The following is a 15641-nucleotide window of genomic DNA, read 5'->3' as shown; positions in this document are numbered from 1 at the left end:
TGGTTCCACTGGGGCTCGAACCCAGGACCTTCTGCGTGTAAAGCAGACGTGATAACCACTACACTATGGAACCTCTATGCAGCGTATCCGCCGCGGCGCTGCTTCTATCCCTGGAAGAGCCCTGCCCCCTCCTTCCCTTCCCCCCCCGCGCGGCTGGCGGGTCCCCCCCGCCAACCGTGCCGGGCGGCAGCGCCCGCCAGAGCGGGCGGCTGGCGGGGCCGCCAGCAGGGGGCGCCCCGCGCTCGCCGCCCCCGCCGCAGGCCGCGGGGGGCCGGGCTGCGCGGCGGGGCCTGCGGGCGGCCCGCCCGGCGTTTCCCTCCCCATCGGGGCTTGTTCCTCGCGGTGCTGGGGTTTTTGGGTGGAAAAAGGAAAAAAAACCGAACAAGCAAACCAAAACCTGTTCTGTTACGCGCGGGCGTAGCGCGAGAAGGCCTGTTTTGCCCCCGTGTCTCTGGTAAAGCTGAGGGGGCCGCTCGCTCTCCGCTCCCAGGCCGCGGCAGCCAGGAAGATCATCCAGGCAGCTGGTGGTGTGCAGTGCTGTACCGACTGCGTCAGGTGTCCGGCGGCTTTTTTTTTCTCATCTCTTAGACCACATAGTGGTCACAGTGCCTTTTTGTTTCCATCCGTTCCAGCTGGGGTTTTGCACTGTTCTCGCACCTCCCCAGCCCCCATCGCACCAAAGCCCTGCATCCTAAAGGGAGCGGCTTGCACAATCACAGAATTAGAGAGTGGTTTGGGTAGGAAGGGACCTCTAAAAGTCGCCTCTTCCAGCCCCCCTGCGCGGGCAGGGACACCTCCCACCAGAGCAGGCTGCCCCAAGCCCCATCCAGCCTGGCCTTGAGCACTGCCAGGGAGGGAACACCCTTAACTTCCCTGGGCAGCCTGTGCCAGGGTCTCACCTCCCTCACACAAAATAATTTCTTCCTAATATCTAATCTAAATCTGTCCTCTTTCAGTTTAAAACCATTGCCCCTTGTTATATGCCCTTGTTAGAAGCCCCTCCCCAGCTTTCCTGTAGCCCCTCCAGGCACTGGAAGGCTGCTATGAGGTCCTCCCGGAGCCTTCTCTTCTCCAGGCTGAACAGCCCCAACTCTCTCAGCCTGTCCTCATCGCAGAGGTGCTCCAGCCCTCTGATCGTCTTGGTGGCCCTCCTGTGGACTCCATCCAATGTCTCCATGTCTTTCTTGTGTTGGGGGCTCCAGAACTGGACACAGCACTCCAGGTGGGGTCTCACGAGAGCTGAGTAAAGGGGGAGAATCACCTCCATCCACCTGTCTGCCACGCTTCTTTTGGTGCAGCCCAGGATATGGTTGGCTTTCTGGGCTGCAGGTACACATTGCTGGCTCATGTAATCAACTAACACCCCAAGCCTTTCTCTTCAGGGAGGTTTTCAATCCATTGTCCGCCCAGCCTGTATTTGTGCTTGGGATTGCACTGACCCAGGTGCAGGACCTTGCACTTGGCCTTGTTGAACTTTGTGAGGCTGGCATGGGCCCACCTCTCAAGCCTGTCAAGGTCCCTCTGGATTGCATGTCTTCCCTCCAGCGTGTCAAGCACACTACACAGCTTGGAGTTGTTAGCAAACTGAGGGTGCACTTGATTCCTTATGCACCGAGTGGTCCATCTGTCAAGTTCATGGCTCAACAGTTTAGGTGCAAAGATGTCATGCGGGACAGGGTAAGTCCATATAGATGGCATCAGTTGCTCTTCCCTTATCCACCAACATTGTAGCTCTGACACAGAAGGTCAGGATTTGCCCTTAGTGAAGCCATATTGGCTATCAACAACCACCTGCATATTTTCCATGTGTCTTAGCAGAGCCTTCATGGGGATCTCTGCTCCATGATCTTGTTGGGCACAGAGGTGAGGCTGACTCCCCTGTAGTTATGCAGGTCTTCCTTTTTTCCCTTTCTGAAAATGGGGGTTATGTTTCCCTTTTTCCAGGCAGTGAGAACATCACTGGACTGTCACAATTGCTCAGATATAATGGATAGTGGCTTAGCAACGTCATCTGCCAGTTCCCTCAGGATGCATAGATGTAGCTCATCAGGTCCCACAGACTTGTTGCACCTTCAGGTTCCTTAGATGGTCTTGAACCTGATGTAACCCTAGCATGGGTGGTTTTTCATTCTCCCAGTCCCTGCCTTTACCTTCTGTGACTTGGCAGTGTGGCTTGAGCACTTGTCAATGAAGTCTGAGGCAAAAGAGTAATTGAGTACTTCAGCCTTCTCCAGATCCCAGGTAACCTGGTCTTCCATTTCCTTCTGGAGAAGGCCCACCTTTTCCCTAGGCTTCCTCTCATCACCAACGTAGAAGCTATGGAAGCTTTTCTTGGTGCTCTTGGTGCCCCTGATGTCCTTAGGAGAGATGTTCCATTTTTGTGACCCTCCTCTGGAAGTCACCTGTACAGTGTTTACAGGACTGTGGTTAAAAGTTATGAACAGAAACTATTACGTGGAATATAAAATACAAGTTTGTTAATTTTCAGAAGCATGTGGTGCCTGTAAGCAAAGTGGATATTGTTTGTAGCTAAAAACCATAGTTGCCTTGACTCTTGCAATTAATAATATTTTGCTGAAGCAGCAGATGTTACTGTTACAAGGTAGAAAATTTTGTCTGTCATTAGAAGCAATTTCATAAGGGCAAAATGAAAATAGAGGTAAACAAAATTGTCATAGACTTTGCTGACCCCCTACCATGTGATGGCTGCACTTAGTAGTTGGCTGTTCCCAGTCTTTAAAAAACAATAAAAATAATTTTTAAAAAATCCTTTTACACACTGATCACTAGTGTGTGAGTTAAATCTGTGTACTCTCCTGACCTGGACAGCCTGACTTAACCCAGAGATGCCTGGTTTTGCACTGCCTGTGCAGCCTACAGTTCAGCAGGCCAAAAACAAGCAGATCAAGCTGTCATTAGGCAGGTTTTGGGCTCATTTCTTTTTCCTCATGTTGCTTTAGTAAGATTTGGCAAAACCTGAGTGCTGTAGATAGCTATCATCTCTGTAGGCTCTAAGTGGAGCCTGAAGCTAACTTGTGAGGGAGGTAGAGTTGTGCAAATTAGGTCATTAGTCATTGCTTCCCAGAATAATCTGCATTCAGCTGATAATTTGGGAATTTTTCCTTTTTTAAAACATTGAACTTATTTTAACAAAAGGTATCCTGACTGTTTCATAGTGTTCTGGTCTAGTTTCTTGGTGTTCAGGAGTTTGGAGGCCCTACAGCTGCCTTTCACATTTCTGATTTTGTCTTATTTTTGCTAAGGATGCTAGGTTTTATGTCTTTAATTCATTATTGCACCCATAATTGTCAGCAGGGGAGAGATTTCTTTTCCTGTTCACTCAAATTAACCTCCTGTTTTTGAGAACATCTTTCTGTCACCTCACTCATTGAGACAGAGTTTAAAATTCTTCTGGACATTTATTTCTCTCTTCAATTCTTCCATTTCTTTTTACTCTTTCTGTTTGTGACTGGATGCTCAGGTCTCTCAGGCAGGGACTTGCCCCCTGGCTAGTACTTTGAAATGCCTTGTTGGGTCACATACTTCTTTGAGCTTGGTAGGGTAAGAGGAGGGGAACAATGGTCAGGCCTCAGAAGAAGCACATTCACTTCGACTGTGAGTTTCTTCAGGCTTTCTGAAAAGTATCAGTTACATCATTTTGTAGTGGGTGCTTCTGAGAAATAGGTCTGAAGCAGAATTTGATTTATGTGTCTGGAATGCCTACATGGAGGCTTGCTCAGAAGGTTAATGTTTCCAAAGCATCAGGAAAACAGAGTATGTGCTATTACATCAAGAAGGGCGGCTTGTAAAGGAATGTTCTGAGTTCTGTGCTGGGTTTTCTCTTGTCGTGCTAGATGTGTAGGATTTGTTTTGCCTACTTTCTGTTGCGGCTATTGATGCTAAAACCCCTTCCAGCATCTTAAGTGTGCATGTGATATATGAATCACAGAACCACTGAATTATTGAAACTGGAAAAGGCCTCTGAGATCATCAAGTCCAACCTATGACCTAACACCACCACATTGGCTAGACCATAGCACTGAGTGCCACATCCAGTCTTTACTTAAACATCTCCAGGGATGGTGATTCCACCACTTTGCTGGGAAGTCCATTCCAATGCCTGATCACCCTCTCCATGAGGAAGTGCTTCCTAATATCCAACCTAAACCTCACCTGGTGCAGCTTGAGGCCATGCCCTCCTGTCCTGTCACTAGTTGCCTGGGAGAAGACCCTGACCCCCACCTGACTACAACCTCCCTTCAGGTAGTTGTAGAGGGTGATAACACCCCCCTGAGTCTCATCTTCTCTGGGCTGAACAACCCCAGCTCCCTCAGCCTCTCCCTGTAAGACTTTCCCTCTACTCCCTTCACCAGCCTTGTTTCTCTCCACTGGACCCACTCCAGCACCTCAATATCTTTCTTGAAGTGAGGGGCCCAGGACTGTATACCAGTTGTCAACCAGTACTCCCAGGTCCCTCTCTGCCAGGCTGCTCTCCAGCCACTCATCCCCCAGCCTGTAGTGCTGCATGGGGTTGTTGTGGCCAAAGTACAGGACACTTCACTTGGTCTTGTTGAACCTCATACCCAGGCCAATGTCCAGGTTCCTCTGCAGCTTCTTCCTACCCTCCAGCAGATCAACGCTCCCCCCAGCTTGGTGTCATCCTCAAATTTACTAAGCGTAGACTCGATCCCCTCACCCAGCTTGTCAATAAAGATATTGAATAGGACAGAGACCAATACTGATCCCTGGGGGACACTACTGGTAAACTGGACACCAACTGGGCACAGCTCCATTCACTGCCACTCCCTGGGCCCGGTTATCCAGTCAGTTTTTAAGCCAGTGAAGGGTGCACCTGTCTAAGCTGTGGGCTGCCAGCTTTTCCAGGAGGATGCTGTGGGACACTGTGTCAAAGGCTTTGCTGAAGTCTAGGTAGACCACATCCACAGCCTTCCCCTCATCCACTACGTTGGTCACCCAGTCATAGAAGGAGATGAGATTGGTCAGGCAGGACCTTCCTTTCCTAAACCCATGTTGGCTGGGGTTGATCCCCTGCTTGTCTTGTACATGCTGCTTGATGGCACTCAGGATGATCTGCTCCATAACCTTGGCAGGCACCGAGGTGAGGCTGACAGGCCTGTAGTTCCCCAGATCCTACTTCTGTCCCTTCTTGTGGATGGGCTTCACACTGGCCAACCTCCAGTCATCTGGGACCTCCCCAGTCAGCCAGAACTGGTGATAAATGATTGAGAGCAGCTTAGCCAGTTCTTCTGCCAGCTCCCTCAGCACCCTAGGGTGAATCCCATCCAGACCCATGGACTTGTTGGTATCTAAGTGGCACAGCAGGTCACTAACTACTTCCTCCTGGATTACAGGAGGGGGATTCTGCTCCCCATCCCTGTCTACCAGCTCAGGAGCCCAGTGGCCCTGAGGATAGCCAGTCCTCTTGTTAAAATCTGAGGCAAAGAAGGTGTTAAGTACCTCAGCCTTTTATTTGTCTTTCATGACTGTGTTCCCCCTTCATCCAATAAGGAATGGAGATTTTTCCTGGCCCTCCTTTTATTATTAAAGTATTTATAAAAGCACTTTTTATTATCCTTAACAGAAATGGCCAGATTAAGTTCTAACTGAGCTTTTGCATCTCTAATTCTCTTTCTACATGAACTTACAATATCCTTAAATGCTTCCTGATTCACCTGCCTCTTTTTCCAAGGTTGATACACTCTTTTTTTTTTTTTATTTTCCTGAATTCTTGCAGAATCTCCCTGCTCAACCAGGCCATTTTGCTGAACAAAAAAGCAGTAATATGCGTGACCTTGGTGGGACTTTTGTGTTCTCTTTGCCCTATGTAGAAAGCAGAATGGTCTCATTTGGTACAGCCTATGTCCTTGGACTTGAACAGGAAAGGTTAATTTGGAAAGCACATTTGTGGTTCCTCAAGTTGCATGTTATTGTGATCCCCACAGGTAACTGGAGAGGTGGCTCGGTCCAGAAGGCTGACTCTTTATCAAGTTGCTTGGTCAGGTCAGACCACTAAGACAGAGGACAAACAACTTCCATGAACAACAAAAGAAAACATGCAGTGGAGACTTTATGTTCCACAAAACCTAATAGCTAAGAGTTTGATCTCTCTCCCATTCACCTTGGATAGAATGTTTCTAATAGATTTGTTGGCTGTTGGAACAAACCTTATAGCCTCTCATTATGTGGAGATCTTGGTAAATGCCAATATAGATGAGTTTATCAGGTACAGTAAATGTTTAATACACAGTGTGTATCCCAAGTGTGCAGTGGAAAGAGGTTATGATGTATTTTTGCTTGCATGCATTTTGGCAGAACAGCATGATCATACATAAATTATAAGCTACTGCAACTCTGATCAGGGAAAGTGCATCCTGCTAGAAAAACAAACATCAAAACTCTCCTGGGTCATGCAGAATTATCATGCCTAGTATATATTCCATTTACTGTCTTGCTTCACAGGAGAGGAACAGCTTTGAAAGTAGAAGCTTGTATATAGGACTCCAGAACCTAAAGTAGTAGCTCAGTCAATCAAACCAGTGCATTCTCAGAATGTCTTTGACTTTGCTTTTTTGGCACTTCAGGTATCTTTTGCACATAAATAAATGTATCCGTTCTGTCACAGTAAGGGCAGTTGTAGTTGTCTGCCCCAAAAGAAGATCTGTTCACTCTGTTGTTCACAGTGGTGTTTGATGCCTTTAGAACTGTCACCAGTCTGATGGCAAAAATCTCCTGAAAATAACCATGTTACAGTATTATTAGACCTTTGGGGCAGAGGCAGGAGGGTGAGGATCTTCCTTTGTTTGTCTCTCTTCTGAGAAATCTTTTGCTCCCTATCCAGTCCTGGTGCGACTCCATCATGTGGAGAGGCTGCAGAGAGAGACGTGGTGATCCCCATCTTGTACCCATCCATGAGGAGCTTTCTTCCACCACAGCATGCTTTATAACCTGTGGTCCTTTTTGGACCCACAGGCCCCGCCCCCATGCTGTCCCCACAGTAGTGTCTCTGCTTGCTGCAGCCCCTTCCTAGCTTTTGGAGAGAGGTGGAACGGCAGACTGGGGCAAAAGGTGGTATGTTGAGCATGAGGATGAATGATGCTGAGGACCAGGCTCAAGACTCTACTGGTGATACTACAAGATTGTACTTCTACCAGCAATGGTATATGTGTTCAAAATGGCAGTGTCCTCATGCAATGGTTACAGTGCCAGAAGCATCAGGTTCCTCAGGGGCTGTTGTGCTAGCAGTGGGCACTAACAAATCACCTTGGGCATGCGGGCGCTGCCCTGCCCCAGGTACCTGTGCAGTGACTAACAGACCATGGTCAGCATGTTGAGGAGCTCAGTCTGAGCTGCTGGCCCTGCTGCCAGGGCGTGGGGTTTGCTTTCAAAGCACCCAGTGCCACGGCTTCCTGACCGCAGAGGGGAGCAATGCTGCATCATTCTTGGCTTGTTGGATCCCTTTCCAGTCGTAGTCTCACAAGGAGCAGACAAGCTGAAATGAGAACCAAGTCCACTCAATTCCAGTTACATGTTTATGGGAAGAACATGTGAATGCCTGTGAAGAAATTAAGTGCACAGGCTTTAGTGCAGTGCTTCTGAGCACAAGATTTGAGTGTTTTGTACTTGTTCCATTAGCTGGGTATGACTGGGTGCTATGGAGAACACCGTATCACTAACATGCAGATAAAATGCCTCATGGTAAATTCAGTATATATTTCCTTTAGGGCTTTCATAATCATATCAGTCACATCAGATAACCAAATACCTGGACAGCCCTTACGTTTTTTTCCAGTGTGCTAGATCAGCTAAAATGCAAATCATTGCCTCCACAAGCAGAAAGGCCGCTCCTCTTGAAAGAGATCATGTGACTTCAGATGTGAAGCAGATAACTTCAGCCCATCCCTTTTTCTGCCTGAGATTCAGGAGGCATGGTGACAACACAGCAGCTCTTCAGCAGCATGCCCACCGTGCAGCTGGAGGGCTGCAGCCATGAGCTCTCTCATCAGGCTGGACGATGAAAACGGCGTTTTCCCCTGACTGTTTCTGAAGACCAGTGCTCAAGGCATTTCCTCTCGGTAAGTTGTATAAAGAGGTGGAGAGCAAGTACCTTGCAGCTCCTGAGCTGCAGAGCCCCAGCCAGAGAACTGGAGCACCTGTTCTGCAGTGCTGCATCCCTCATTGTGCAGTTCTGCTTCCAAACAGGGCCTGCTTTCCCTAAAAAAAAAAAAAAAAAAAAAAAAGGAATTGTCTAAAGCTCCTCTTGTGGAAAAAAATCTCTGTATTGCTGAAAGAAAAAACAGGTAATATCTTTGGGTGGGGTTTATATGTACATATATTTAGCTTGCTTTTAAAGAGCAGATACTTCATGCTAAGTCTGTGTAGGGAATGACAGATGTATGTGCGGCTATTTATGATTTTACCCTAAGAAAAATCAGTGTGCATGAAGTTATATAGTTTGACCTGAACTGGATCAGTTATCCAGAACTTTTGAGTACAGATGCGATCAAATAGCTGTGAGTTTACTGTATTTAATGAACTACTTTTTTTTAGGAAGTGGTATTTTTATAATTTGAACCTTGTTCTGATGCTTAACTTAAACTTTGTTAAAACCAATATGAATTTCAGCTGAAGCATTAATTTAATTTTTAAACTGGCTCAGATTTCAACACATATTTACTCTATTCTTGAGCTTTGCTTTTTCATAACTTTTTCCCTTCAAGTAAGGAGAATTAAATGGGATGTCATTAAGACCCTGCTCATTAACTGGAGGGTGCTGTGTGACTCAGATTTTCCTTCTCCTCCAGGATATTAAGCTACAACTGTTGTTGACTTTTATGCTCTAGTTGGGTCCAGTTTACTCAAACAAACTTTGCTTCAGGATTTTTTGTTTTCTTCTTACTTCCTGAAGGAATCTCCCCCTAGAGGCGTTCAGCGTTTCTGGACAGTGACGTGACAGTTTTGCTTATACTTAACAGTGATATGCACCCCATTTGTGCACTTGCATTTGGTACTCCCCCTCTTTTTTAAAAACATTCTCTCCAAAGTCTTGCTGTGCAAAAAATGAGGCTGCTTGCTTTGTTTGTTTAGTTTATGCACAAAAAAGTGCAAGTGTTTAGTGTAAATCTATCCTTTACTGATTGTCAATAGCATGAACTGGCATTCTCCCATCATTTTTCTCTGGATTCTCTTTGGCTTTTCATGCAGTTCCTGAACTCAGCGATTGCTTTAACAATCTCTTCATCTTCACACCTTTGTAGTTCTTCCTTTTTTTTCTTTTTGCAGTGCATTTTTTGTCTCAGGAATACAAATCTACCTTAAAGAGCTGGTCTGTCTTCATCCTGTTCTCTTTCAAGCTTTGCTGGCTATCCAGTACCTTACTACATCCATTCACTATTGATGCCTGACCCAAACACTGAGATCTATGAACATGGCCATTGCTAGAACTGGTTTATTCAATTCTATATTGAGCTTAGCCTTGCCTCTGTGAACAGGCTGAAGAAATTACCTGATAACAAAAAGGCCTTCTCATATCACATATAATCACTGAAATGTCTTTTTGCTCCATGGATGTAAAATAACAGAGATCTAAACACATACTGCTTTACCTGTGTTTGATATTCTCGTATCAGCCCATTGGCAGACCAAATTTAGCACTGGTGTAAAAATTACAGCATCTTTTGGTGCCATAGCCAGATGCTCCTTCATTCTCTTCACTGACTGTGGCTGCTTCATTCCACTTCCTGCAGAGTCAGTCTTTTAGGTAATGAAGTCTTTAACTCAGCTTTACATTCTCATCCTTGACAATCCCAGCTCTGGCAACAAGACAGTTTCGAAGAGTTATCCCTCTGCAGGTGCTAACCTGGGTGTTGTGACTTACTGAGTTCCTTGTGCTCTTTCCTGCTTCATTCCATCAGCAATGCACTGAAGCAAATCCATCATAAAACTGTTCTAGCATCTCTCCATTCTCTGCTGTCCTCATTTCCAAAGGAAAACAACTCTAAAGGAAATCTCTAAGTCACAGAAGATTGAGAAGTTGATATCAAGAAGACATCAAAGGAAAGTGCCTGTTACTGGAAGCATCCACCCATCTATCCATCTGATCTTTATGCAGAACACTGTTCCTATCTTATCACCTCTCCAACCACATGTACCTTCTAAGACACGTAATGGGAGGAGACTACTACCTGTTTGCAAATATGATTGAGAAAGGGACAAGTAGTAAAAGGAGGCGCATTGCTGGAGATAGACATTGGAACAACTTGTAGGGAAAGTAGCATAATTATGAAAATCCCATACCAACAAAAATCAAGGAAGGAACCTTTCGTTCTTTGTTTTTTTAAAGATAAGAAACAAAAGAATAAGAAGTTAAAGCCTAGTGGCTCTTAGTTGTAGGGCTTCCATATCTTCAGGCTTGACCTAGCTTACACTTGTCTGCCAGTAGCACAGCTCATCTGTATGCTTGATAAGGTATGCTTGAAAGGTTCCCTCTTTGCCCAAAGGACCTGCAGCCTGATTTCATTACATGTCAGCTATAAATCTTTACAAGGTTTCCGTTATTCTTGGGGCGGCCTGGTCTTTACGTGACTGAAAAACTGAAGGCATGATTGATTTTGGGCAGCAACTATTACATCCGTATCAAATGGTGCTGATTAATTACCTCTGTAAATCGGGCTCTTGACAGCTCAGGTTCTGACCCCCAAATTTCTGAGCACTTGTTGCAGGGTAACCTTCAGTGACTTCTGTGTAGAAGAAGAAGAAGACCATGTGCCACTCCAGCTTAGCTTGGTGCATGTCTTTTGGCCTGGTTAGAATGACATTTTATTTTGTTTCAGTGTATGGGCTGTGTATTTCATGCCTGTCCACTGCAAAATTGCCTTTTTACTGAATTGAGAGAAATGTAGCAATTTCTTGGAGTTACCTCTAAAAATGGGACAGATCACTGGCTTGTAGAAATCGAATTACTGCCTGCTTTTTAGTGAACATGACAGATTCTCTCTTAAGGGTAAATCAGTAGTAAATTACCCAGACCACTAACACAGCATTCTGTCCCAGATTCCCATCCATCTACGTTTTATCTTTGAAGCCTTTTCCAATACCTTGGTAAAAGCCCAGCTTTCCATTTCATCAGCCAACATTTTGGGGAATTTTGTAAAGACAAATAATTCTTCCCCAGAAATTGCTGCACTGTGTAGTAAATAGCTCACAGAACGGACTCTAATGCTTTACATGCTTGTTTTCAACCTTCTGTGGCATGGATGGCCTTCATGGTCTTTGCCTGCCATTTTCCTATGCCTTTGCCCAGGAAGGCAGAGTTTGGCATCAAGCAGGAGTTGCCTTGAACCTGGCAATATGTACCTGGGGAGCAGGAGGGTAGGGATTTCTTCATTGGGAGCTACTCAGGAGCAATGAAGAGCCGTTGCCTGGGAGACACTGGCTCTTTCCACAGGGGCGTGTTCCCCTTGTTCATTATTCTTTCCTCAGACCGGAAGGACAGAAAGTGAATTTGCTGGGTCTGGGTGGAGACCCTGCTTGCTGCTGTCTTCAGTAGGTGTGGCTGGTCTGCAGCCACAGAGCCACGTGGGTTGGTGGCCAGGATGGCTTTGTAGCCATGTGCGAAGCCTTCAGGAAATAGGGTAGCAGTTTGAACATGTGCTGTTTCCACTTTACAATGCTGATGTCCATGACTGAAGGAGATTATTTTTCCCCTGGACTAGCTCTTTCATGGCCAGATGTGGCCTTTTTGAGTGGTTTAATGATAGGATAGGTTTGTGCAAGTTTTCCTCCAGACTCTTGAGTGTACATTTCACGGTTCATTTACTGCTATCACCATAAAATTTCTGTCCTTCCATCTCTATCTTTTTATTTCTTTGCTCAAAGAGGTGCTAGAAGTCCATGAATTTAGAATCATGGAATCACTAAAGTTGGAAAAGACCTCTAAGATCATCAAGTCCAATCATCAACCCAGCACCACCCTGCCCACTATACCATGTCCTGAAGTGCCACATCTACACATTTTTTGAACACCTCCAGGGATGGTGACTCTACCACTTCCCTAAGCAATGTGTTTCAATGGTTGACCACTCATTCAGTAAAGAATTTTTTCCTTTTATCCAAGGTGGAGATAGGTGGAGGGAAGAGTGCAGATGGCTAGAAGAAAAGCTTAAGTTGTTGAAAGTAGGGTGTGACAGTGTTTGAGGTCCCCATTTCTTGGGTCAGCCCATTGTTTGCCACGGCTTGGGTGGAGTCCTGAGAGATGCGATGGTTCTGTTTGCAGCTCCCGTTGCCTAGTTGCTGGGTGCATGATGACCTGCCCTTTAAGGAGGACTGTTTCCCTGCTGAAGAACTTAGGTTGTAAGCTCTATTTAGCTCTTGATCCTAGCCTTCAGAACACGAGTCATGGCTGGCTGGTTTGAGATGGACTAACTAATGAAGGCTTGAGATCCTCCTAAGAGGGCAGTGAGGAAACAGTATTCAGGAGAACAGCGTTGTTTGGAGACTAGACAAAGTGCAGCTGTTAGCAATATCAGTGCTTTATTTGATGCTGCCAAAGCCATTGATTGACTCAAAATTAATTTAGCAGTACTTCTTTTTTAATTTCATGATATCTTCAGAGCGAAGAAGCTGACCATTGTGAGGAAAATACCCTAAAGTCTCTCTTTCTTGAAATAAATACTTACTCAGAAGGTGGCAGACCCAGCTCAAGTGATGTGTTGTGGGACCCTAAAAATAGTCCCACAACTATAAATGTTGTTTATTTATTTAATGAAGCCGATTATTTTCTTTAGAATGTTTCAGTGTAAATGCAACATAAAGTTGGATGTTTTATTTAAATGAAGTCTGATACTAAAACTATTTGCTGTGGCACCATCCCTCCTTGTAAATTTGGTGGTGGTAACACTGAGGGATAAAGTGATAAATGGGGTGGTAGGGCACCTTTTCAAATCAATAGAGTGTTAGGAGGGCTGAGGTTTATTGGTTTTTTTTAGGAGGAGTATCAGATGTAGTTTAAAGTCCTTAAAATTCTGCAGTTCCAATTTCCAAATAACAAAAATGCTGAGTAACATGCCTCTGTAGTCCCTTGTCCCTACAACACTTTAAATATCTGTGCTTCAGATTAAGAAATCACTAGTGCCTGGTAACTTTCAGCTAATATGTAAAAAGTAAACAGTATCATTATTGAGTTCATCTGTCTTCAATGCAAGCTGATAGTGATCAGATGTGAAAAGAAGCCTAGTATGGGTGATCAGGTCCAGTTTGCATAGGATGGGCTGTACAGACCTTTTTTATGAGCTGTAGAAACTTTAAGTTCTGTGTTGTTAAACACCTTTTTTTTCCCCTCTCTCTCCCTTCCTTCCAATCCTCTTCCTTTTAGGAATGCTAGGACAAGCACAGGAGCCCAGAGCAGTATAATCCTCATCACTGAAGGAACAACACAGGGAATGTCCTCAGTGCTAACAGCTGAAAGAAATCTGCTTTGTATCAGCAGCAATTAAAACTGATGGGCAGCGTCAGTGGAACCATGGGGTGCAACAGTTCTGTAGCTGAACAAAGCTCAGAGAAAGGTGAGTGTTGCCTTTGTCTTCAGGGTCAGTGGCTGTTCTCTCTGAAGATTGCAAGGGTCTATTTCCTCTCAGTCCTGTTGTCAAAATACTTTTCAGAGAAAGTTACTTTCTAGTTACCTTCTTTGTAAAGGAGTGCATAGCTTTTAGGTGCTGGCTGATGTCAGAAGGCAACTGGAGACCACCTCTAACATCTACAGATTGGGTTGGAAAAGATTCACAGCATCTGGAACAGAAGCTGAATTTCAGATGTGTCTGAGCTCACTCTGTCACTGGCAAAGTGTATGGGGTAAGATATCAGGGGGGAGTTTATGACTTCTCACAACATGGGATTCCTTGGTGAACTGCCCCAATTTCCCTGCTGCTGGATGACCCTGATTATGAAACAAGTAATAAAGCAGAACTATTACAATTAGTCTCAAAATAATTTTCTGCCATACCAAGTGCCTGGCCTGAAATTTTCCCTGACACTTATTAAGCTGTCAGTTGAAAATCTCTATCATACCTGATTAAATGTTCAATTGAAAAACTAATGCATCATACCAACCCCTGGTATGAACACACGAGGCTTTCCACAGGCAGGTGAGTCCAGGATTGGCTCAGACCTTTGTTCAGAACCTCTGTGTTCTATTTCAAGATTTGTCATTAAAGTCTGATTTAGAGGTCTATGCAGACCCATGTTAGATGGCTCTGTGCATAGTCTTGGGTGATCATTATGCTGATGAACCATCCCTGAAAAGGAAGGCTCTTTTTGGCTACCAATTCAGGACACAAGGAAGCAGGAGCACTTAATCATGGCTACAGGGATCCAATCTGACTGGATGAAAAGTGGATTAAAAGCTGGACATGAGCCACCAATGTGCAGTTACAGCCCAGAGGGCTGTAATCAGCAGCACCCTGGGCTACATCAAGAGAAGTGTGGCCAGCAGATTGAGAGAGGTGATTCTTCACCTCTGCTCTGGTGAGATCTCACCTGGAGTACTGTGTCCAGCTTTGGAGTCCCAGCACAAGAAGCATGTTCAGAGGAGGGCCATGAAAATGATCAGAGGACTGGAGCATCTCTCTTATGAAGACAGGCTGAGGGAGTTGGGCCTGTTCAGCCTGAAGTGAAGACTCTGGGGGGACCTTATAGTGACCTTCAAATACCTGAAAGGGGCCTTTAAGAAGGCTGGGGAAGAACTGTTCACAAGGGCATGTAAAGATAGTACAAGGGATAATGGTTTCAAGCTAGAGAAGAGTAGATTTAGGTTGGACATTAGGAAAAAGTTCTTTACTATGAGGGTAGTGGAGCACTGGAATGGGCTACCAAGGGAGGTGGTGGAGACCCCATCCCTGGGGATATTCAGAGTCAGGTTTGATGGGGCTCTGAGCAATTTGGTCTAGTTGGAGATGTCCCTGCTTATTGTAGAGGGGTTGGACTAGATGACCTTTAGAGGTCTCTTCTGACCCAGTACATTCTATGATTGGTTTAAGGGCCGCTCTCAGCTTTGTGTACAGCACTTGGCAAGCACAACAGCATTGGTGCTGTATCACAGCAGTAGAAATAGAATGGAAACATCTGGAGTCCCCAGCTAACCTAACTAGGAAATGGACCTTCCTTTTTGGGTTTGCATGCTGTGCTCATGTGTGCCTTACAAGGCCTCAGAGATTAGTTAGTTGGGAATATTTTTGAGGGTGCAAAAGCTTGGAGTGGGAATGAGGAGCTGTACTCTATCTTAATAGTCTACAACCATCAATACACATTTGTGTGGAGCCAAGCTTCACTACCCCAAAGCTGGCTTACGATTTGCTGTACTTGTTTGACAACGTTTTGTGGTCTCCAGTTGCTGGATGGTGTCTTTCAGCAGCCAAGTGATGCTGAACCATCATTCTGTCTGCAGCCTCAGGCTGTACATCCCTCTGATGTGTTAGTAACGTGAATTTAACATGTACTTGCTGGTGTAGAGACCTTCTGCAGCTAGTATCAGTCTCTTACAGGTGCAGTTTAGCCTAGTGTGAAAATCACGTTGTGATTCAGTCCTGAGAGTAACAGCATTGTAATAAGTACAATTAAAAAAAAAAAAA

General features: G+C 45.3%; 1 protein-coding gene and 1 non-coding gene across 2 annotated transcripts in view; one reads left to right on the top strand and one right to left on the bottom strand.

Annotated features, from left to right (window-relative positions):
• Positions 1-73, bottom strand: TRNAV-UAC (transfer RNA valine (anticodon UAC)). Its single transcript has one exon. It is a non-coding gene; the product is annotated as a tRNA-Val (tRNA).
• Positions 74-7908: 7835 nt separating this feature from the next.
• The window catches only part of PPEF1 (protein phosphatase with EF-hand domain 1), a 37981-nt gene continuing 30248 nt past the window's right edge, over positions 7909-15641 (top strand). Inside the window, exons 1-2 of the mRNA XM_051608158.1 lie at positions 7909-8093; positions 13391-13580. Coding sequence (XP_051464118.1) covers positions 13517-13580 — 64 coding nt within the window. The 5' untranslated portion in view covers positions 7909-8093; positions 13391-13516. The remainder of the gene's footprint in view (positions 8094-13390; positions 13581-15641) is intronic.

The sequence above is a fragment of the Apus apus genome, chromosome 1 (assembly GCF_020740795.1).
Source record: "Apus apus isolate bApuApu2 chromosome 1, bApuApu2.pri.cur, whole genome shotgun sequence".
In the NCBI taxonomy this organism is placed as follows: Eukaryota; Metazoa; Chordata; class Aves; order Apodiformes; family Apodidae; genus Apus; species Apus apus.
Note: the sequence above shows the minus strand (reverse complement) of the source record. Positions and strands in the feature narration are given on the sequence as shown.